At 56.3% G+C, this 23,253-nt stretch overlaps 3 protein-coding genes across 5 annotated transcripts; 2 read left to right on the top strand and 1 right to left on the bottom strand.

The window, feature by feature from the left end:
- Window positions 1–3,447: 3,447 nt before the first annotated feature.
- ACHE (acetylcholinesterase (Yt blood group)) lies at window positions 3,448–7,315 on the top strand (the record flags this gene model as incomplete). The annotated part of the gene is given in 5 exon segments (XM_082857179.1): window positions 3,448–4,107; window positions 4,109–4,513; window positions 4,875–5,359; window positions 6,134–6,303; window positions 7,194–7,315. Coding segments are annotated over 5 exon segments (1,842 nt in total).
- A 905-nt stretch (window positions 7,316–8,220) lies between these two features.
- UFSP1 (UFM1 specific peptidase 1) lies at window positions 8,221–8,714 on the top strand (the record flags this gene model as incomplete). The annotated part of the gene is made up of 1 exon (XM_082856318.1): window positions 8,221–8,714. The coding sequence occupies one exon, from the start codon at window positions 8,221–8,223 to the stop codon at window positions 8,647–8,649; it is 429 nt and encodes a 142-aa protein (XP_082712444.1). The 3' UTR covers window positions 8,650–8,714.
- Window positions 8,715–8,845: 131 nt separating this feature from the next.
- Window positions 8,846–22,572, bottom strand: SRRT (serrate, RNA effector molecule). Of its 3 annotated transcripts, none has more exons than XM_082857098.1 (20): window positions 22,326–22,572; window positions 21,914–22,053; window positions 16,575–16,703; window positions 16,167–16,313; window positions 15,722–15,910; window positions 13,708–13,877; window positions 13,392–13,576; window positions 13,107–13,205; window positions 12,908–13,025; window positions 12,555–12,712; window positions 12,157–12,218; window positions 11,966–12,044; window positions 11,477–11,665; window positions 10,973–11,146; window positions 10,720–10,873; window positions 10,371–10,564; window positions 10,018–10,174; window positions 9,381–9,482; window positions 9,142–9,268; window positions 8,846–9,040 (listed from the first exon to the last, which is right to left on the bottom strand). In XM_082857098.1, the coding sequence occupies exons 2-20, from the start codon at window positions 22,033–22,035 to the stop codon at window positions 8,965–8,967; spliced, it is 2,631 nt and encodes an 876-aa protein (XP_082713224.1). In that variant the 5' UTR covers window positions 22,036–22,053; window positions 22,326–22,572; the 3' UTR covers window positions 8,846–8,964. The 3 variants fall into 3 exon arrangements, with proteins under 3 accessions (XP_082713224.1, XP_082713223.1, XP_082713225.1); XM_082857097.1 differs by having other exon boundaries at window positions 22,400–22,572; XM_082857099.1 differs by having other exon boundaries at window positions 9,381–9,470; window positions 22,400–22,572.
- Window positions 22,573–23,253: the final 681 nt, after the last annotated feature.

Genomic DNA, 23,253 nt, shown 5'->3' with positions numbered 1-23,253 from the left:
ATAAAAAACTAAATTAAATTAAATTTAAAAAAAAGAAATCTCCACAACCAGCCTTGCCCTTACCTGCCATGGATTCCCCCACAGGTACTGCCCCACTGATGCCATTTCCAAGCGCAGGAGCCAGCACTCACCTCTCCGAGGAGGTCTCTGCTGGGCCAACTCCTAGAACATGCCCTGTCTTTTCACCTTCTAAGCTATCACTAGTTCATGACAACCCCAGGCTATAAGCTGTCCCTGACCTCGCTATCTCCGTGGTCCGGGCCTAGGACTTCATGACTACAGCAGTCAGGTGAGCCGACCCCGTGGCACAGCCCGTTCAGGAGAGTGACAAGGAGGCAAGCCCCCATCACCCCCAAGACCTTTATGGGCCATCCCAGTTTCCAAGGCTGGAGCGGCTGCCTTCGGCGCCACCTGGCGGCCGCCGCCCGAAAGCGGAGAGTGGACCCAGCGCGGGCCGGTTCCCGCGGGACGGGTGGGTAGGCTGGAGGGGGGTCGCCCACCTTATAGAGCCGAGACCAAGCGGCCCAGGGCCTGGCACGTCTCTGGATTCCCGCGGATCCCGCGGTCCTCGCGAGACCCCGAGACCCGGTGCCACCTGGCTCCTAGCGGCGGCGGACGGCCTCGTCGGACGCTGCGGGGCGCTCGGCGGCCGAGCGAGCGTGCGCGCACGCGCCCGCCCCACGCATCGCCCCGCACCGCCGCGCGCTCGCACGCACGCGCACCCCGACGCTCGCCCGCGCCGGGCGGTCTCTCACGCGGTGAGCTGGTAGCGAGCTCCCGAGCCAGCTACCCCGCGGGAGGAAGGCGCTTGCGCGCGTGGGGACGCCGCCGTGGCCGCACCGTCCTCATGGGTGACCCCCTCAGGGCGGGACCTGGGGGTCCGTGCGGCCCAGGCCCTTCCGACCAGGCTGCGCCAGCCCAGACCAGGCCGCTCCCACCGGCCGGCCGTGGCGGCCAATGAGAGCCTGGCGTGGTGATGTCATGGCCCGACCGGATCCTGGTGACGAGAAGTCCGAGGTCACCCGTCAGGGAACCAGCGCACACCCACCCGCGGGGGTTCCGGAAGTTTCCACTGCGGCGGCGGCCTCACCCCGCAGCCTCGCGCGTGCCACCACGTTGGCCTTCCTTGTCTGGTGTCCCGGAGTCACCTCTCCCTCGCCCCGGGGGTCTCCTCCCTCTTCGGGGGTCCCCTTCGTGTCCCCTCGCGATCTCATGTTCACATCCTCATTCTCACAGGTGTCACCTTTTCTCCACCGGTGCCACTCGGGCCCCTGAGGGGGTCCTCAACCGCATTTTCACGTACCGGTCCTCCCATGCCACCCCTGCTCTGTCGTGGCCAGGGACGCTCATTTATTCGGCCCCCAGCCCCGACTTGTCAATGTGTCCAAGTGTGTCCGTCCGTCTGTGAATGTCGGTCACTGCGTTTGTCTCTGGCTGTCACTGCATGAGACTGTCCGTCTGCATGTGTCTGTCTCCGCGGGCTTCTGTCCTTCTGTCTGTCCCTGTGGGTGTCTGCTCCGCCGCTGAGGGTCTTTCTGTCGTGTCTGTCACTGCGTGTCTGTCCGTCTGTCGGCGTCTGTCACTGGAGTGCGTCTGGGCCCCGGGGTCTCTGGGTCTGGGCTCCGAGAGAGGGAGAGGGAGAGGAGGTGGCAGCCCGGGGAGGCGGGGAGGGGCGGGGGCGGAGACAGTGGGCGGGGGCGGGCGGGGGCGCCGAGCGGCCCGGAGGGGGTGTGTGCGGGGGGCCGGAGGCGGTGGCTGTCAGAGTCGGCTCAGCCTGCGCTGGGGAACATCGGCCGCCTCCAGCTCCCGGCGCGGCCCGGCCCGGCCGCCTCAGGTGAGTCTCCCGCCCCGCCCAGGACCCTCCTCCGGCCCGCGGCCCATTCCGCATCCTGGGAACGGTGCGCGCCCTGAGGGACCCAGGCTCCCAAACAGGACGCCCACCGCGCCCCGGGGCCTGCCCAGCGACGCCCCCCGACGCCCCACACTCACCCTTAACTCTTCCCTCACCGCCGCATACTTAACGATTGCCCGCGCGGGAGACAGCATCCCGCAGGGCCAGCTGCCGCCTCTGCTCTCGAATTCCTGTGGGGACCCCCGAGCGCCGCTGCCCCTGCTCGCCCCCAAGTCTGGGGCCACTGGAAGATGCCCCCTGCTTGGGGGCGGAATCCAAGCTGCGCAGGTTCCTGGAGCCCGGCTGGGCCCTCCGGGATCCCGCGACCCCAGCGCCCCTGCGCAGCTCCCAGCCGAAGCCCCCTCCCAGGCCCAGGCGTCCCCCTCCCGCGGGGACTCCGTCTCTATTTTAGGGGAAGGGGAGGCTTAGCGGAAGCCCCGAGTTATAATTAGCCCCACTCGGGTTTCCTAGTTAATCTCCATCACCACCACCCCAGCTCAGGGCGGCGAGGGCTGGGTGAGGGGTGACCGGCGGGAGAGGGGGGAGTTCCGACCCGGGGAATTTTGATCCCTTGGCTGGAGATGCCGGAACCGCAGCAGCTGCTGCCCCAAAATAGCGCCCCTGCCCCTGCAGCCGGGGATCTCCGGAGCTCCGAGAACGCAGGCGTCCCGCCTCGCCCTTCAGACCCCTCGGCAATGCCCGCGAGCCCCCAGACCCCCGCCCCAAGTTCCCGGCTCCTGGACTCGGGGCGGGGAGCGCCGTCCTTTTCTCAGTCTTTACTGCCCCCCGCTGGCGGCAGCGTGCACCGCAGCATCGGATGGATGGGGGACTCGAGTCCTGTGGGGCCAGGGCTAGCGAGCCTGTTAGCTGAGGCTAGGCGAGGGGGGTGCGCAGTTGACGGGCATTCGCGGGTACCAACGCGCTGTGTCAGACAGTGGATGAGGCGGGGCTGGGTGGGGCAGGGTGTGGAGTAGGCAGGATTTGGGGTACCCCGGGAACTGCGACTCCCACACCCTGAATGCCCAACCCACACCCTCCCAGGGTACGGCCCTGGCCAACTGCATGAGAGGCTGAGCCTTCACGCCACCTCAACCTCCCCCGTCGGCGCCTCCCGTCAGTGAGGGCCCCGCCCCTGTCGGGAGGACTGTGCGTGGCCTTCGGCCTCTGGTGCTGGTGCCCCGCACTGCTCGAACTGGGCCCAAGGCAGTCCACCCAGCTGGGGGAAGGAAGTGAGGGCGGTGGGTCTTCTGCGGGGCAGGGGAGGGTATTGCTTGGCAGGTCTGTCTCTGTTCCCTGCATTTGTCCGTCTGGGTGTGTGTGTGTGTGTGCCTGATCTCTGTCCCCTCTTGCTTCTCCCTGTCTGTGTCCTTGTCTCTGCCTGTCTCCCTCCCTCCCTCCATTTCTCTCCTTTCTGCCAACCTGCCCCACCTCCTCTGCAGCTCAGTGATAACCCCTGGGCAAGAGTGTTACCTAATCATCTCCTCCCTCCTGGCAGCTTTGAGCCTTCACCCTCTGCCTTTCTTTCTCCCAGCAGACGCCTGCCTGCCCTGGCAGCCATGAGGCCCCCGTGGTGTCCCCTGCACACGCCCTCCCTGGCTTCCCCGCTCCTTCTCCTCCTCTTCCTCCTGGGAGGAGGGGCAGAGGCTGAGGGCCCAGAGGACCCAGAGCTGCTGGTGACTGTGCGTGGGGGCCGGCTACGGGGCCTCCGCCTAATGGCCCCTGGGGGCCCTGTCTCTGCTTTTCTGGGCATCCCCTTCGCAGAGCCACCTGTGGGCCCCCGTCGCTTTCTGCCACCAGAGCCCAAGCGGCCCTGGCCAGGGGTGCTGAATGCCACAGCCTTCCAAAGAGTCTGCTACCAATATGTAGACACCTTGTACCCCGGCTTTGAGGGCACCGAGATGTGGAACCCCAACCGTGAGCTGAGCGAGGACTGCCTCTACCTCAATGTGTGGACACCGTACCCCCGGCCTGCGTCCCCCACCCCTGTCCTCGTCTGGATCTACGGGGGTGGCTTCTACAGCGGGGCCTCCTCCCTGGACGTGTATGATGGTCGCTTCCTGGCCCAGGCCGAGGGGACTGTGCTGGTGTCCATGAACTACCGGGTGGGAGCCTTTGGCTTCTTGGCCCTGCCGGGGAGCCGGGAAGCCCCAGGCAATGTGGGTCTACTGGATCAGAGGCTGGCACTGCAGTGGGTGCAGGAGAACGTAGCAGCCTTCGGGGGGGGATCCAACGTCAGTGACTCTGTTTGGGGAAAGCGCAGGTGCCGCCTCCGTGGGCATGCACCTGCTGTCCCCACCCAGCCGGGGCCTGTTCCACAGGGCCGTGCTGCAGAGCGGGGCACCCAATGGGCCCTGGGCCACAGTGGGTGTGGGAGAGGCCCGCCGCAGGGCCACGCTGCTGGCCCGCCTCGTGGGCTGTCCGCCTGGCGGGGCTGGTGGCAATGACACAGACCTGGTGGCCTGCCTGCGGACACGGCCGTCTCAGGATCTGGTGGACCACGAGTGGCATGTGCTGCCTCAGGAAAGCGTCTTCCGCTTCTCCTTCGTGCCTGTGGTGGATGGAGACTTCCTCAGTGACACGCCTGAAGCCCTCATCAATGCTGGAGACTTCCATGGCCTGCAGGTGACTAGTGGCTGGAGGGGGTGGAGCTGCTTCCTCTAGGCCTGTTCTTTACCTGCCCCTCCCCGTGGGGACCCAGGCATGAGGGCTCCTCAAAACCCACTCCCAAAGGCCCAGGCTTCTGGGCCCCATGGCCCGCTCCTCTCCCCTGAGGGCTCAATCCCAGGGTGGTCCGTGGGACAGAGAGGAAAGGAAATGTGGGTGTATTTTCTCTTTCTCTCTTTCCCTTCCCCCATCTCGAACTCTCTTCCTCCCTGGTCCTGGGTCTATAACTGTTCACCTCTCTGGCTCTTTGTCCATCTGTTTCTGTCTGCCTGTCTGTCTGTGCTTCCCCTCCCCCCATCCCTCCGTCCTGTCCCCTCAGGTGCTGGTGGGTGTGGTGAAGGATGAGGGATCCTATTTTCTGGTTTACGGGGCCCCAGGCTTCAGCAAAGACAACGAGTCTCTCATCAGCCGGGCCCAGTTCCTGGCCGGGGTGCGGGTCGGGGTCCCCCAGGCAAGTGACCTGGCTGCCGAGGCTGTGGTCCTGCATTACACAGACTGGCTGCACCCTGAGGACCCGGCGCGCCTGAGGGAGGCCATGAGTGATGTGGTGGGCGACCACAACGTCGTGTGCCCCGTAGCCCAGCTGGCTGGGCGACTGGCCGCCCAAGGCGCTCGCGTCTATGCCTACATCTTTGAACACCGTGCATCCACGCTCTCCTGGCCCCTCTGGATGGGGGTGCCCCACGGCTACGAGATCGAGTTTATCTTCGGGCTCCCCCTGGAACCCTCGCTAAACTACACTGTCGAGGAGAGAACCTTTGCCCAACGACTGATGAGATACTGGGCCAACTTCGCCCGCACAGGGTCAGCGGGGCTGAGGGGAGGAGGGCCTCCAGGAGCCAGGGAGGCAAGGGGCGGGGGGAACAGACAGAGAGGGAGGGAGACAAGCAGAAAGGGCGGGGGGGGGGGGGGCGAGTTCACAAAGGAAAGGAGACAAAGGGGGAGAGAGAGAATGACAAAGGAGACCCCAAGAGAAGGGAAGGAGGGAGGAAGGCAAGGTGGCAGATCCTGATGAGACAAGGACAGAGCTGAGGGAGGCAAAGAGAAGAGACAGACAAGGAGAGACAGACAAAGGAGTTACCAGAGCAGTTAGGAGTGTGGATTGTAGAACTGGATCAATTGGACCAGTGATGATTTTTTTTAGCTGTGACACACATGAATGCACACAACGCACACAGTTTACCTGTCTGAAGAAGGGGACCATAAATATCCCATCATATGGGTGTCCGCACAAGTAGACATGATGTTTGTAGAGATAGGACTGGGCCTGAGTATATAGTAAGGGCTCAGTAAGTCATAGCAATGTTTTAAATGGGAGAAACAAAGATGGAGCAGAAAAATTGAGGGGAAAAAAAAGAGGAACAACAGAAAGAGGGAGGGCAGGAGGAAGGGGAAGACTCCGGAGGACGGAGCATATTGGAAAAGAGAAAGGATGAAGGAGAATGTGGGAGGGAGGAGACGGGGCTCTCCCTGGAGCCTAAGAGGGAACGGCATGGGTCAGGAAGCAGCCTGCCTCCTCCTACTCTCCATCTCCATTCCCCAGCCCCCAGGGGCTGAGCTTTCCCTTTCCTTCCGCAGGGACCCCAATGACCCCCGAGACCCCAAAGCCCCGCAGTGGCCACCATACACGGCGGGAGCGCAGCAGTACGTGAGCCTGAACCTGCGGCCACTAGAGGTGCGGCGGGGGCTGCGCGCCCAGGCCTGCGCCTTCTGGAACCGCTTCCTACCCAAATTGCTCAGCGCCACCGGTACGCAGGGGCCAGCGGGCAGGGACTGGGAGGAGGCGGAGGAGAAAAGGGGCGCGGAGAGAGAGAGGGAACTGGGAGCCGGCCGGGTGTAACCCCTCTCTTCTCCCCCCAGCCTCGGAGGCCCCCTGCACCTGCTCAGGCCCCGCCCACGGGGAGGCTGCCCCGAGGCCCAGGCCCGGCCTCCCCCTGTCCCTCCTCCTCCTCCTCTTCCTCCTCCTCTCCCGGCTCCTGCGGCTGTGACCACGGCCTCTTCCCCCTCCGGCCTCAGGGGGCCCCTCCTCTAATGAGTGGTCTGACTGTGGGGAAGGGCTCCACTCAGGGATCTCCGACCCAGCGCTCCCTGCCTCCTCAAACCGAGAAACTCAAACTGGACAGGGCTGGGGGCAGGGGGGGTGGGGGGGGTGGGAGGACACCTACGACCCATCTCAGGGATCCACACGCCTTTATTGTTTAAATGAAAATGAAAAAGCCAATTTTCTTTTTTTATAAAATTATTATTTGGAGCCTGAGCTTGGTGTTGGGGTAGGAGGGAGGCCCTAGGGCTAGATAGCACCCCCCAGTGGGGCTATAACCGCCAACCATTTCTGTCTCTTCTCTTTTCCCCACCAACCCACGGATCCTCCTCCTCTGATCCCTTCTGTCCCCCTGTCTTCCGGTCATTTTCTCCCCCTCCCTCCTCCTTCCCGCCATCCTTCTCTGGCCCCGCCTCTACCCTCGTCCTTCCCCTGGTCTTCCGTCTGTTGCATGTTCTCCTGATCCTCTTTCCACCACCCAACGTGGTCTCCTACATTCTCCGTGTGCCCTCCCTGAATTCACGCACCCCTCCATGTCCGTTCCCGTCCTTCCCCATGTCCTCCCCCCTACCCACTTGCCGGGCACCCTGGCCGCAGACACGCTGGACGAGGCTGAGCGCCAGTGGAAGGCTGAGTTCCACCGCTGGAGCTCCTACATGGTGCACTGGAAGAACCAGTTTGACCATTACAGCAAGCAGGATCGCTGCTCAGACCTGTGACCCAGGAGGGACCCCCTCGTCCCGCTGCCCTGCCCGCTCCGCCCGGCCCCTCAGCTGTATATACTATTTATTTAAGGGTTGGGATATAACACAGAGGATCCCTAGACCCTGCCCACCCACCCCCGACTTTCCCCTGGGGCTCCCCGCCCTCTGCATGCCTCGGGCCGAGCCCCCTCCCCCGCGGTGCCTTCGCCCCTCTGGGCTGCCAATAAACTGTTACAGCCACAGGAGTGTGCGCGCCTGGGGAGCCAGGGTCCGGGCAGAATGCCTCAACCACTGGGATTGAATGAATGGAGGGATGGGTGCTAAAGCCGGCGGGAAGAGCGGATCTGAGGGGTGGGGTGATGGGCGCCCGCGCCACGCCCCCGCCGCTGCGGCGAGTACATTCCGCCCGGCGAGGTGGAGCTCACGCCTGCGCAGTGAGGACGGCGGCGCGGACGCGGCGGTGCATTGTGGGAGCCCCGCGGCTTGGTGGTGGTTGCCGCGGGCCGCGCCACGCGCTTAAACCTGGGGCCAGGCGAGAGCGACCGCAGGGACTGTACGCCCGCAGTTAGCCCAAGACTCGGGGCTGAGAGGAAGCGCTAGAGCCCAGAGTTCTCCCTGGAGTTCGCTCCGCGCCGCCTGGAGAACGGATCTGCCCGGCCCGGCGACCGCCGCTCCCGCCCACCGCCCTGGAGCCGCTGAAGGACGTCCACCTGGGCCTGGCCCCGCCCGGCCGCGCTGGCGGCCGCGCTCGCCTGGCCCTCCTCTCGGGCCATTACATTTACTATCATTACGGCTGCGACGGCGTGGACGACCGGGGTTGGGGCTGCGGCTACCGCACTCTGCAAACGCTGTGCTCGTGGCCAGAGGGCCGGCCGGCGGGCGTACCCGAACTGGCTGCCGTGCAGGCGGCCCTGGAGGACATGGGCGACAAGCCCCCCGGGTTCCGGGGCTCTCGGAGCTGGATCGGCTGTGTAGAGGCCAGCCTCTGCCTTGACCACTTCGGGGGTCCCCAAGGGCGCCTATGTCACGTGCCCCGTGGAGCAGGGCTTCAGGGGGAACTGGAGAGGCTCTATTCCCACTTCGCAGGGGGCGGGGGACCTGTAATGGTTGGAGGGGATGCGGATGCCCGGTCAAAGGCCTTGCTGGGAGTGTGCCTGGGGCCAGGCACGGAAGCCTACGTCCTGGTATTGGACCCTCACTGCTGGGGTGCCCCGAAAAACCCCAGTGAACTACAGGCTGCTGGCTGGGTGGGCTGGCGAGAGGTGAGCACAGCCTTTGACCCCAACTCCTTCTACAACCTGTGCTTGACCAGCTGTAACTCAAAAAAGCAGCTGCCCACCCTGGACTGAGGCTTCTCTAGCGCCATACCCGTTGATCTAACCCATCTCAAAGGCAGAGGCTGCCTGATGTCAGACCCTCAGGAAGCCCCAGCAGAGCCTGGGATCTTTGGTGTCAATAAAGTGGCAAGGCCCAGCCAACCATGGCCCCAGCTAATTTGGGGGAGCATCTGGGGAAGTATATTACATATATACATTAAGCCAGGAGTCACCACGCAAGTGTTTTTATTGGCAGTAGGGCTGAACGTACAAAAACTTCTCAGAGCTGAATGGGACGAGGCAGTCACAAGTATAGATGATGACCAGGAGTGAGGAAACGTATATGACTCAAAAGAAATCCACATCATCTGGAGCATCCAGGTCACGGTATTCCACAATGGCCCGTGGGTCTCCACGGACCATCCTGTGAGATTAGAAAGAGGTAAGAGGGGGTGAGATTTGAGGGTCCCTGAAAGAGAGTTTGAAGAGGGCCAAGAAAACTTAGACATCTTAGCCCAGTCTCACCTGTTTCGGGGTTTCCCAGGATAACCTCCCTGGCCTCGGAAGGCATCATAGTTCCCTCGGCCAGCACCATAGGGAGCATGGGGATATGGAGGCCCTCCTGTGGGCACTGCAGGGCGAACAGCACCAGCTATGAAAAAGATCAGTGTTGAGTTGAAAAACTGTGACCTCAACTACATCCTAGCTAAGTTTTCTTTCTCCCAGCCCCAGTCCAGGTCCTTTCAACTCCCTCTTACACTTACCTCCATAGCCCAAGATGGGGGGCCGGGGCTGACCATAGGGCATCAGGCCCTGGGGAGTCTGGTGTGGGTAGGGGAGTCCCGGGGTCAGACCTGGGGGGAGTACAATACAGACAGGGACATGAATTACTGCGGGGGGGGGGGGGGGGGCGGGGCAGTGGCGGGAGATGGACAGCTGGCTTTTTAGTAATATGGCCTGAGAGTGAGGTAGAAACTTCACAGGATACAACAAGTTAAAGAGAACCAGGAGGGGCTTCCGTGGTGGTGCAGTGGTTAAGAATCCGCCTGCCAATGCAGGGGACACGGGTTCGAGCCCTGGTCCTGGAAGATCCCACATGCCTCGGAGCAACTAAGCCCGTGCGCCACAACTACTGAGTCTGCGCTCTACAGAGCTCGCAAGCCACAACTACTGAAGCCCGCGTGCCTAGAGCCCATGCTCCACAACAAAAGAAGCCCCCGCAATGAATGAGAAGCCCACGCACCGCAACAAAGAGTAGTCCCCGCTCGCCGCAACTAGAGAAAGCCCGCGCACAGCGACGAAGGCCCAACGCAGCCAAAAATAAATAAATAAATAAAACCAGCAGTCTTTGAACAGTCAAGGGAGAGGGAATGGGGCAGACCCTCATGGATCGTATCTTACTCTGGGCAGGGCCAGGTGGCTGAGCTGGCTTTATCTCAGGCAGAGCTGGTCGCTTGGCATCAGTGAGAAAGTTGTTAAAAAATGCAACCTCCTTCTTTACTTCCTCGATCTTCTCTGCGTGCTTGTTGAAGATATGTTTGCGCACAAACTCAGGGCCCTGGGTGAACAGAGGAGGGGGTGAGAACTGAGTCAGCAATGAGGGTTCCCCAGCTCCCCGGACCCGACCTGCAAGGACACTCCACCTCCCCTCTGTCTCATCCCAATGAGCAGTTCCTCCCCAGGCTCTGAGGAGGCTTCCCGGCTGAACCCTCTCCTCCCACAGTCCTAACACACAAATGTCTAACATCCCAGACCTTGAATTTCTTGCCACTGAGAGGGCACAGCCACTTATCCTTGCCCAGTTCCTGGGTGTTGGACGTCACAAACTTTTCCACTTCCTGCTCAGGGTCTTTGCGACCCATCTTCTGGGCCTCTTCCTCTGAAAGAGATTCCCGCACACTCAGCAGCGGAGTCAGCTTCTCCTCAAATGTCTTCTGCCATTCTAGCACTGTGGTTTTGGAACAGACGGAGAGCAGGTTGGAGAAGGGAGCCCGGAGGCGGGGATCAGAGGAGAGGGTGGCAGAGCATTGCTACCAGAGCAGAACTAAGGCCAGAGGCAGCTGGGAGAGAGGGAAGCCAGGAGTGGGAAAGCTGGGAGGTCACCTTCTCCGTGACTGATGCGGTTGGGCGGCATGGGCCCCCGAACATGGATGATGCCACAGCGGTTGGGCATCTCATCCTCATTGGGGTACTCGCACGTGTTATAATAATCCAGGGAATGCACGATGCGCAAATAAAGGAGGAGTTTGTCCAAAACCTAAGAGAAATGAGAAGCTGAGAGTTCCCCACACACTTGCCCCTTTACCGCCCCGAGCCAGGCTCTCCCACGCCCCACACACTCTGCACCCACTGGCACCTTGATCAGCTTCTCATCCCGTTCCACGTTGATCTCTGCAGGGTTCCCTTCCTTAGGAGGCTCCTCAGGAGGGGCCCCCCCACTGCTCCCCAGCAGCTCCTCCTCCTCAGCGCTCACTTCCTCAATCAGGTAGTCAGTGATATTCTTCAAGATGGGGTTCTGCGAGGGCAGACTCTGGTAGGGTGAGAGAGGTAGAGCAGACAAAACTCCTCAGGGTAGCCTAGGAACCTTCTCATTTGAAAAGGCAATGTGGGGCTCGGCTGGGCTGTTACATTTGCCTCATTATTTGTCTTAATTTGTGTACGTGTTCTGCCCTAGCCGGTAAGTAATCGCTAATACCAATCTGTTTTGATGGAAGCTGGAGGTGCTGCTCAGGAGGAGAGGGGCAAATACGGGGGTGGGTACAAGGGGGTCAGTGCTACAGACCAGGTAAGGCCAGAGGTGCCCACAGCAGATGAGGGGGAACCAGCGGCTTTTTAACAAGTTCCACGAGGAGTCACTAACCGCTGGCAGAGGCGGCGTCCCAGGCTCAGAGGCCCAGAGCTGGGTCCTGTCATCCAGCGTGTGGATCAGCTTGGCCGCCAGCTTGATGTCGTTGCGCACTATCTGCTTGTGCTGGGTGATGCCGTTGATGTTGCGGACACGACGGGTCAGGTCTCTGTTCACACCAGGGCTCAGCTCACACTCCCGGAGCTGGAGGGAACAGAAGGCTCACCAACACTTGCCGAAGAAGAGCCACTCAAAGACTGGCCCGACCGAGCACTCTAGCGATCAGACTGAGCTCCCTAAGGACAGGGACCGGGGTGTCTTGTTCACAGGGACAGTCTCAGAGCCAAACCGAGAGACAACTGCATACAATTCACATGAGTAGACTAAATGGATGAAATAAGGAGCAGATGGATGAAGCCATCAGTGAACGAAGGGATCAGAGACTGTGTGGAGCAGGGGGAGCCCCGCCTTCTCTCCCTCAACAGCCCCACTCCCAGGACTCACTCGGATATTCTGCAGGTTCCAACAGATCTCTTTAATGTTAACGCTGCGGTCAAAGGTCACCCAGCCACGACGGAAAAACCTAAACAAGAAAATGTCAGCATAATCCTGGGATGGACGTGATGTTGGCCACCAATCTTCCCCTGCACCTTTTCCCCAAGGTATCCAGGGTCACACCTCCCTCCATTCCTTACCTCCTCTCGGGCTGGGGCTCCGATAATGCCACGCGCATAAAGCCGGGGTATCTTTTACAAAGCTGGAAAAGCAGAAACAGAAGCCCCACTTGTGATTCAAGGATTCACTTCTTCCTCCAATCCCCATGTCCTCAGAACCCTGGGGAACTGCCTTTTCATCCTTCCTTGGACTAGGAAGAAACAATTAAGGGCTTAAGAATAACAGCACTTGAAAGCAAACCATGCAACCAGGGCCAGCCTCTCTGAAGGGCGTGGGCCCATGGGAAGGGGGCCTCCCCATCAGAGAAATAGAGATGTAGGTCAGAAGCAGTGCCAGGTTATCTTCTCGCTGTCGCCCCCACCCGAAGGAATGGAGCCTGGGCGTCATCCCTGCCCCCAGTACCATTCTTCCCACTCACAGAAATGATCTCAGCCCGGGAGATGTTGGGCGCGATGTTGCGCATGAAGAGAGAACAAGTCTTATGCAGCGGTCGGGGTTTACATTCCAGCCCAGGAGCGTCCTTGGGCTTCTCCCTCTCTTCTTCCTTGGGCTTCTCCTTTTCCTTGAGTGCTTCCTCTATGCAGGAAGTGGTGGGAGTTGGTGAAAATTTATTGTCAATTGAGGAGGGGAGGATAGAGAAGCTGTCAAACCTCCCCGCACCAGTCCCTCCCAAAGGCCACCCTCCCATCAATTTCACAGACCTCTCACCTCCCCCCGCCACACCGGTTAGTATGAAGAGACTGGACTAGAAGCAAAGAAAATAAAACCTACCAGCCTCCTCCTTCTCCTCCTCGGCCTGGCCACTCTCCGACTCCGACTCCGACTCGGACACACTGCCTTCGTCAAAGCTGTCATCACCACTATGCTTCCTATTCCGCTTCTTGCTGCTCTGTAAGAGCCACAGCAAGGGGAGATGAGTCAGGTACCAGGACCCAGCCCCGACACCGACCCTGCGCAAAGGAGAGCCCACCTTTTTGGCTTCTTTCTCAGAGTCTTCTTTCTTCTCTTCCTTGTCCCCATCACCCTCGGATTTCTTGGTTTTGTCATCACTAGAACTGTCGTTTTCGGCCTACAGGTAGAGACGAATCACCAGGGATGTTGGTCTCCCCTTCAGCCTTTGTCAGAGGGCCCCGCCCACCCTCCACAGCTGAGCCCACAAGTTCGCCTCTCCCCCACCCGAGACACGACCCCCGAGGCAGCCCCATTCTCCTGCCCAGGCGGCACAGGCAGCACCCAGAAGCCCCGGCACTCAGACCTGTTTGCCGTCCTCTTTCTTGTCATCCTTCTCATTGGTCTTGCGTTCTCCATCGCCCGGGCCTGGTCCAACCCGGCCTTCCTCTTTCTTGCTGGGCTCCGCGGGCTTCCCTGCCTGTTCCTCCTCCTCCTCCTGCTCCAGGATGCGTAGGTCATTCTCTGTACCTCCTTCCATCTTAATCACAGCTACCAACAAAGGGAGCAGAGGTCACCATCCAAGGGCCCTGGCCTTCAGCCTCTGGCTTTCTGTCCATCTATTTCCATTTTCAACCAAGACCTTGGTGACCAGACAATCCCACCCCTCCCAATCCACCCACCTGCATCCAGCATCTTGACAATGGCATCAGCTTTGTCTATGTCCAGCAGAAGATTATCAAACCAGCCGCTCTCCATGAGGGACAGGAATACCCTCAGTCGGTTTTGCAGGGCCCCCCGGGCCTCCTGCCGACGCTTCCCCACCTCATCTGGGTGGTACTTAGACCGAAACCTGGGAAGGAAGTGGGGAGGGAAGAGGCCAAACAGTCACTGGAGGCCAGAGCCAGGACATGGGGAGGGGCCCAGGAAAATCAGGGGAAAGCCCCCATCCTCTCACACCCACAAAAGATCATAAAAGCAGAGATGAGGGGAGAGGGGTGCATTAGAACCACCCAATCCCCCCAAAAGGAACCAGAGGTTATGCTCTGAGAAGATCTAGGGAAGAGCCAGGAACTAAGAGCTCTGGATCTGGAAAGAGCATGACTACAGGGGGAGCCAGGGCTGGAGGCAGACTGACTGCCCTGAGTATCTGGGAAACACAAATTTTAAAAAGTGTAGTTTCCCAAAGCTTCCCAGAGGAACTCTAAGGAAATAGTAGGCCCCAAAGAACCTCCCTCTCCTTGCCAACCCCAAACTAGAGTCATTAAAAGGATTGCTCCCACCAGCTCCCTCCATCCCTTGGTGGAAGACAGGGAAACCTGAAATCACCAGAAAGGAAAAGCCAAAAAAGGCAGGATACCTTTCTCCCCCCTTGGGAAGATAAGCAGATGGTGAAGGGACAGGGAAAGAGCAAAGGGAGAAACTGAAGTGCCCTTATAACCTCAGGTACTGCCCACAGGGATCGAGAGAGGACAGGGTGGGGCGTTAGGATAGATCATGAAAAAGGAAACACTTAAATTAGGACCCTGGGCAGGGGGGCAGGAGTGGGGGGGAGGGACAGAAGAAATCAGGCTATGCAAAAAAGAAAGGAGAAAGTGAGAGAAGGTCCCAGAAGTCAAAAACAAAAAGGAAAACTAAAGACCAAACAGACTAGGGGGAGAAAAAAAAACAGGAGAAAGAAGCGTTAGGCAGGAGCAAAAACAAGGACGGAGAAAGAAGGAAAGGTTCACGAGAGAGTGAGACAAAGACACAGATTAGGAAGAAAGAGGAGACGGTGACAGAACAGAACCACGAGTTGAGCGTAAGAGGAAAGGAAAGCCGCAGGCGTCACCTCCAGGATCTTTACCTTGGCCGCTTGGTCAAACAGAGCTCAAGATTTAACTAGCCGCGCCCAGGGCCCATGCTGGCTGGTGGGCCACCGGCTGGCTCCTGGCTGGGGCGCCCGGCCCGGATGCCCCACCCCCGCGGGACTCCGCGGAGGCGGCCCTGACTGACTAGCTGCCTGAGCAATCACATTCAGCTAAACCGCTGCATTGTGCACAGCAGTGCCCTGCCTGTCTGCCTGGCCGGGGCAGCGCCGTCAGCCCAGGGGCTCATGTATGGGCTGGGTATGGTGGGGGTGGAGGTGGGTTTGCTCCGAGCTCCGTCGATGAGCGGGTGTAGTTCCCAGTTCTGGCTCTTTTCAAGGAGGAGGAGCAGAAAGAGGATGAGGAGGAGGAGGAGCAGGAAGGGGGGAAAAGATGGTTGATTAAAATTAAAACATCCACAAAAGGAAAAAAATTAAAATTCTTTTTCTGTCAAACGACACTGAGATCTTTGCTTTTCTTGTCTGGATTCACTCGTTGCTTTTGGGAGGATGCCATGGCCAAACAGGGTCCCGGCGATCAGGGATGACAGTGACCCAGTATCAGCGAGTGGGAAGCAGTCTGCTGCCCCAAGGGAACAGGTGGCTCTGGCCAGCTGCCTGGAGGCGTCTCACTCACTGAGGACAGTGGGGAAGGGAGATGGCGTGGGGGCCGTGGTGGACGTGGAAGTGAGGAGGAGAACCCATCAGCCAGTGCTGTGACGCTTCCCATCCCCCACCCCCAGGAAGTTCTGGATTGGGGAAAATGGGAAGAGGACAGGGCTGCAGGCTCCGCTGGCGGGGCCAGGGAAAACATGCCAGGGAAAAGACAGCAGGAGAGGAGGGGCACTCACCACTCCTCATCTTTATGAGCCAGGAAGAAATCCTGCATCTGCTGCCTCCGGAAATCCAGCTTGTAGTCGTTATAGCGCTTAACTGCCTCTGTCTCATCCACAGAGTCATCCAAAGACAGGAGAAACTCCTTGAAGGTCTTCATCACAGGTGGCGGCACACCCAAGTCGATCTCTGCTATGCTGCCCAGCCTGAGGGGGGGCCCGGTCAGGAAGTCTTGGTTGTGGGGGAAGAGGGTGGGGGGATGGCGGGCCGAGGTAGCCAGCTGCCCCCTTCCTTCGCCCACCAGGAACATGACCCCAGGCGCCAGCTGCGGCCACCCCCACGGGCACGCCAGTGTGCCTGACCCACTTCTCCTGGCTCCAGCCGTGGTCTTCAGCAGCCCCAATCCATCCCCAGGCCTACCGACTCCCTTCTCCCAAGAACCCCAGAACCGCAGGTCTTTACCTGGCCTGGATAGGCAGAACATGGTGCTGCATGATGTGGACGTCTGGATGAACCCAGGGCTGAGGGGGGCCATAAGCTGGGCCCCCACCCCCCCCAGCATAGGGCATCTCATAGCCACTGTGGTATGGGTCAGAGCTGTGCTCATCCCTGAGGGTGGGGGACACAAAAGTCAGACAGAGAAGGCCATCATGTCTCCTGAGCACAAAGGCAGATGGGACAGAGGGAGGGGCACACCTGCCATGTGGTCTCTCACCCAAGGGTTTAGAGGAACCAAAAAAGATGGGTTTATGGGAACTTTGAGAAAAGGAAATGACCAAGAAAGTTCTCAGCAGAAGTGAGGGAAGACAGCTGAGGCCCAGGTAGAACTGAGGCTGAGAAGAGAAGACAGAGAAACCGTGGCCATCTCACCAGTCTCGCCTCATGCGCTTCTGCGGGGGGCTGAGCTCGTGTCGGGGAGGAGAGAAGCGCTCTCGCCGATTCCTGTCATAGTCACGATATTCACCCCGACTGCGGCGCTCCCGGCCACGGTCCCACTCTCTGGAGATAAGAACAAGTAGCAGTAAATAAGACACAGTTGGATATCCCAAGATCACACTCTTGGACAGGCCCTTCCCATCGTATTTGAGACACGAGACTAAAAGCCTGAAATTATAAAACTTCCCTCTAAGAGGAAAAAAACTCTTGTCTACTTCCATCACTTCAGCCATTCCCCACAAACTGATGGCCTGCCAACTCCTCCAGCCTGGCCTTTTTCCTGAGCTTCAGACCAACATCAACAACCCCTCCTAGACGGCCACTATCACCTCAAAATCAACATGTCAGAATCGAGCCTATTATTTCTATCACTATGGGCCCAAACTTGCTTCCCCTCTCCTGTTTCCCACTCTCAGTTGCACCAACATTATCGCCAGGTATCCAGTTATCAAGTGTCACCCTCACCACTAATTTGTTACTGGCTTGTTAATCCTCTGCCTCAAATGAAAGCTGTCCTTTTCCGTGCCATCCCCACAAACTCCGCCCTAGTCCACATGCCCTGGTCCTGGCCATTTCTCCTTTAAGTGCAGCCTTGGTTTGTCTTCCCTACCTCTGGTCTCTCCCTTTCCTCCACTCCAAGGTCAAAGTGATCTTTCTCAAACACAAATCCAATCATGCCATGCCCTTGCTTAAATGCCAGTACAAAATACTATTCAAAACCTTCCCTGGCTTCCCTGGTGGCACAGTGGTTAAGAATATGCCTGCCAATGCAGGGGACAGGGGTTTGAGCCCTGGTCCAGGAAGATCCCACATGCCACGGAGCAACTAAGGCCATGTGTTACAACTACTGAGCCTGTGTTCTAGAGCCCACGAGCCACAACTACTGAAGCCCGTGTGCCTAGAGACCGTGCTCCGCAACAAGAGAAGCCACCGCAATGAGAAGCCTGCGCAACGCAATGAAGAGTAGCCCCCGCTCGCCACAACTAGAGAAGCCCACATGTAGCAACAAAGACCCAACGCAGCCAAAAATAAATAAATAAATAAATAAAATTTATTAAAAAAAAAAAAACCTTGGTTCCTGGCTGTCATTCCAGGTTCTCTACCCGTTACCAGCCAACCCCATCTCCATCTAACAGAATAAAAAAGAAAATCCTCTGCTATAACCCAGTGGTTTTCAAACTGTTCAGTCTTGGGACCCCCTTTACACTCTTAAAAATTACTGAAGATTGAAGAGCTTTTGCTTATGTGCATGAGAGCTCTCAATACTTAACTGTATTCGTAATTAGAACAGAAAAAAACACCTAATAATTTTGAAGTTATATAATAACATAAACTACCCATTTATACATTTTTATTAAAATGGCTATTTTACAAAAAAATTTAGTGAGAAAAGTTGCATCGTTATTTCATTTACAAATCTTTTCAAGGTCTGGCTTAATAGAGGCAGCTGGATTCTCATAGTATATACTTCTCCATTCAACCTATTATGATACGCTGTTTCGTTGAAAAATAAGAAGATCTGGCTTCACAGTGATATGTAGTTGGAAAAGGGAACACTTTAACCTTTTCAGATAGCTGGGGATATTCTTTGCTTTTGATACTACCCAAAACTTGGCAAGAGATAGCTTCTTAAAGGCTAGCTGCAATGTTGAATCTGAAACTAAATCAATGAACATTTTGTACTCTATATTAAAATTCATTATTCTACCTTGCTCTTTGAAAAGATCTTCACACATCTCATTACACGGTATCAAAATATCATAATCTTTAGTATCACTCCCTATCTCACCAGAAAAGTCTTTAAAGTAATAGGAAGCTGTCAAGCTGACACTGGTAGATACAAGTTTTCCAAAATTTTAGTTTACACTGGGAAGTTCCACTTCCTCACTGGCAACAAAACTGACAATTTTCCTTAAAGTAACAAGTTCTCTTAACTTTTTTCAAAATGTCTACCAAATACCCAGATATGAATAAGCATTGTTTGATAGCCTTTCATTCAGGTAACAAACCTGAAGCGGGGGGGTGGGGGGTGAAGGATGAGGACTGTTAGTTCAGCTCACAACTCAATCCCACAAATGCTCCTCCTCAAAGTAACCACCACACTACATGCAGAAGTGCTTTATGCATCCTTCCTATCATCACATGTATTGAAAACCATATAGTCAGCCTTCCCTGGTGGCGCAGTGGTTAAGAACCCGCCTGCTGATGCAGGGGACACGGGTTCAAGCCCTGGTCCAGGAAGATCCCACATGTCGCGGAGCAGCTAAGCCCGTGCGCCACAACTACTGAGCCTGCGCTCTACAGCCCTCGAGCCACAACTACTGAGCCCACACACCACAACTACTGAAGCCTGCGTGCCTTGAGCCCGTGCTCCGCAACGAGAAGCCACCACAATTAGAAGCACGCGCACCGCAACGAAGAGTAGCCCTCGCTCTCCGCAACCCGAGAAAGCCCACATGCAGCAGCGAAGACCCAATGCAGCCAAAACTAAATTAATTAACTTAAAAAAAAACAACATGTAGTCAAGAATCCAATTTAATAAAGTTTAAAATTCTTATTGCTTCATTAATGACATGAAGTGAAACTTTTTTTTTAACTGTCTGGTGCCACTGCCTTGATTTGTGCTAAGGCACCAGCAGTTTTACCCACCACTGCTATAGTACCAAATGTCAGTACAATGAAAACAACAATACTATCTATCTTAATATTACTATGAAAATAGTTGTAAACTAACAACAAATGCTGGAGAGGGTGTGGAGAAAAGGGGACCCTCCTACACTGTTGGTGGGAAGGTAAGTTGGCGCAGCCACTATGGAGAACAGTACGGAGAGTCCTCAAAAAACTAAAAACAGTTGCCATATGATGCAGCAATCCCACTCCTGGGCATGTATCTGGACAAAACTATAATTCAAAAAGATACACGCACTCCTATGTTCACAGCAGCACTATTCACAATAGCCAAGACGTGGAAACCACTTAAATGTCCACCAACAAATGAATGAATAAACAAGATATGGTAAATATATGCAATGGAATACTACTTAGCCATAAAAAAGAATGAGATAATGCCATTTGTAACAACATGGATGAACCTAGAGATTATCATACTAAGTCAAATAAGTCAGAAAGAAAAAGATAAATACCATATGATATCACTTATACGTGGAATCTAAACTATGACACAAATGAACTGTTATAAAACAGAAACAGACTCATAGAGAAGAGACTTGTGGTTGCGGGGGGGGGGCGGGGGGGGAGAGGAATGCGGTGGGAGTTTGGCTTAGCAGATGCAAACTATTTTCTATAGAATGGATAAACAACAAGGTCCTACTGTATAGCACAGGGAACTATATTCACTATTCTGCAATACACCATAATGAAAAAGAATTTTTAAAAAATAATAAAAATTAAAAAGAAAATAAAAAATAGTTGTAAGCTTAGGGGCTTCCCTGGTGGCGCAGTGGTTAAGAATCCGCCTGCCAATGCAGGGGACACGGGTTCGAGCCCTGGTCCGGGAAGATCCCACATGCTGCAGAGCAACTAAGTCCGTGCTCCACAACTACTGAGCCTGCGCTCTAGAGCCCGCAAGCCATAACTACTGAGCCCGTGAGCCACAACTACTGAAGCCCGCACGCCTAGAGCCCGTGCTCCGCAACAAGAGAAGCCACCACAATGAGAAGCCTGCGCACCGCAACCAAGAATAGCCCCCGCTCGTCGCAACTAGAGAAAGCCTGTGTGCAGCAACAAAGACCCAATGCAGCCAAAAATAAATAAAATAAATTTTTAAAAAAATAGTTGTAAGCTCAAAGACTTCTTAGGGATTTTGAGAACCACTACTCTAAAAAAACTAGAACATGTGCTTTTTTCTGTGCACAACATTATGCCCCCAACTCCAAGGTGCACACTCCACCTGTGTCTGAGGAATCCCCACTCATCTTTCCAAGCCTTGCTAGGTGTCCCTTTCGTGTCGCTCTCCCCTACAACATCTCCACCACTTGTCCCCTCCCTCAGATCTGTTCCCTCAACATTTCACATCTTCATCATGACCTCTCATATATACTCATTTGCAAAATACACCCAAGGCCATTTTGCCCCACACTCCAAGCCCCAGACTGTAAACTCCTTAAGGGCAATAACTATACCTTAGCCAGCTTCAGAATTAAGAACACCTTTTGTTGTCGTCTGACATTCTTAGAAGATACTAAACAAAACAAAGTGCCACATAAAGTCTCCACAGTGAAGAGATATACTGACTGAACGATTTACTGAACTCACTTTTCAAAACAACACTGAATGAATAAATGCTATTGCAATAAGCCACCTCAAACTTTTCCCTGATAACCTGTTTCCAAATCAAGCCTGCGCCATCAGCTCACCGATTAGATATTTATGATGTCCCTTAGATAAAAGTCTTCCACAGTTCCTTTAAATATCAGCTGTTTCTCTTTTTTTAAATAAATTTATTTATTTAATTTTTGGGTCTTTGTGGCTACGCGTAGGCTTTCTTTAGTTGCACTGCGCAGGCTTCTCATTACGGTGGCTTCTCTTGTTGCGTAGCACGGGCTCTAGGTGCTCGGGCTTCAGTAGTTGCGGCACGCGGGCTCAGTAGTTGTGGCTCGCGGCCTCTAGAGCGCAGGCTCAGTAGTTGTGGTGCATGGGCTTAGTTGCTCCTCGGCATGTGGGATCTTCCCGGACCAGGGCTCGAACCCGTGTACCTTAACTGGCAGGGGGATTCCCAACCACTGTGCCACCAGGGAAGCCCCTATCAGCTGTTTCTTAACAGAAACACCTCAACTATAATTAACTCAAGAACATCCCAAAAAGCTAATCACTAGCTGAGTCAAACCTAATCAATTAACCCAACCATCACTATTCAAAGAACTCTTTCAGTTTTTAGGCTAGACTATTACAAGAAATTTACATATCCTGCTAGGGTACTTGTCTGACAACCTCTCCAGTCAAGTCAATTCTGTAATACTACTTTTTTTGAATCGACATTTTTGGGGTATAATTTACAAACAATAAAACACACACAAAAACACTGGTTTTTCATACTTAAACTCTTACCTCTATTGCTTTGATCTGCTGGACATTTCAAAAATCAAGCCACAGCTAGCTCCTTGGCCAAGAGCAAATAGGCTGAACCACATGAAACGGTCAAGTATGAGCGATTTCATATGGTTCGCTCTAATAAAACCTTAAGGGAAATGCAACGAGACTTGAATGCAAGAGAATAAGACGGGGGACAAAATTAAGAAAAAGCAGTGTCTTACCGATCATTCCAATCATCCCCTCGACGTCTTTCATCTCTTTCCCGGGAACGGTCATAGTCGCTGCGCTCTCTTCTAAACTTGTCCCTGCGCCTTCGATCATACTCGTCATCACTGTCACCCATGGCGCGGAAAGAAGGGGCCTGGAGCCCGGACAGGAATAATCGGGGTGTTGAACAATGACGACAGGAGCAAAGGATTCCCCCCCACCCCTTGAAGCAGCACGCCCGCCTCCCTCCGCAAAGGCCAACCTTCCGCTGTCCCCGCCAGCCTAAGCCCTCGGCCCCGGGAGCTGTAGGGATCCGACTCTCCACTCTCCCCCAGGGGCCTCCACGCCCACCTCCCCGCCCACCCGCAGGCCCCTGTCCCAGCTGCCGGCCACAGCCCGGCTCTCCAGGCCCCTCCCCTCCCCCACCAGGGAGCGGTGGCGGCCGTTCGTCTCGCGCTTAGGCCAGCAGATTCTCCCGGTGACCTGGGCCCGCCCCTTGCCTCGGGCGCGCGACGGGGATTGCGAGTGTGAGAGGGAGACACGGGGCTCTCAGCAACGGGGCCGAGTAGACGCGAACAAAGTGGGACAGCAGAAGATGGGCGGTCGGCTCGCGCCGCCCGAGCTGCGCCTGCGTCACCCGCAAAACGGCGCCTCGGCTCACAAACTACAACCCGCCGTGCCTGATCTGGAACCAACTCAAAGAGGCAAAGGCGGGGAGCACCGGGGACTGATGGGAAGGGGCGGGGAGCCGGAAGTCTCGCGCTCTTTCCAGGACGAGAACTGCGGGCGAGAGGAACTACGGGAGCGGAGCGGGACCAAGCGTAGCTTCGGGAGGGAGATAGAACCCTCAGGGCGTGAGGGGAAGTTTCCTCCCGCCGAGGTCGAAGGTCGCGCTTTCCCGGATGTGCCCGGGGTCTGAAACAGTTCGCGTCCAGCCGCTTTCTCCCCAGCTTTGATCACGGAGCCTCCGGACCTCATCGGGGGTGGTTCCCCCTTCTTCTTGCGCAGGGCACGGGTTTGGGGAGTGAGGGCGTTTAGCGGATACGGCAACCATTTTAAAGCATTTTCTACCATTTTGTGGTCCCATCAGAGAACCAGCCTTTGTTGGTGCCTCAGCACGTGCTACCTGCAAAATCCATTGTTCCTGCTCTTCTTCCAGAAAGGCACCCCATCTTTAAGCAAAAGTGGCAAACCCCAACCAGTACTTTGATGAGATCGGTTATAGGTTTAGGGCCTGACCACCAAGCAGGATCTGGGTTGCCCCAGATTAAATGCACCGCCCCCCCGCCTTGTTCAGTGAGTCGAGTGTGAAGACTTGTTTAGAATAGGAAATGCTGCCTCCCTTGCACATGCG

Source organism: Leucopleurus acutus (genome assembly GCF_964270905.1).
Source record: "Leucopleurus acutus genome assembly, chromosome: 16".
NCBI classification, from domain to species: domain Eukaryota; kingdom Metazoa; phylum Chordata; class Mammalia; order Artiodactyla; family Delphinidae; genus Leucopleurus; species Leucopleurus acutus.
The sequence above is the reverse complement of the archived record's forward strand: the minus strand, read 5'-3'. Positions and strand labels throughout refer to the sequence as shown.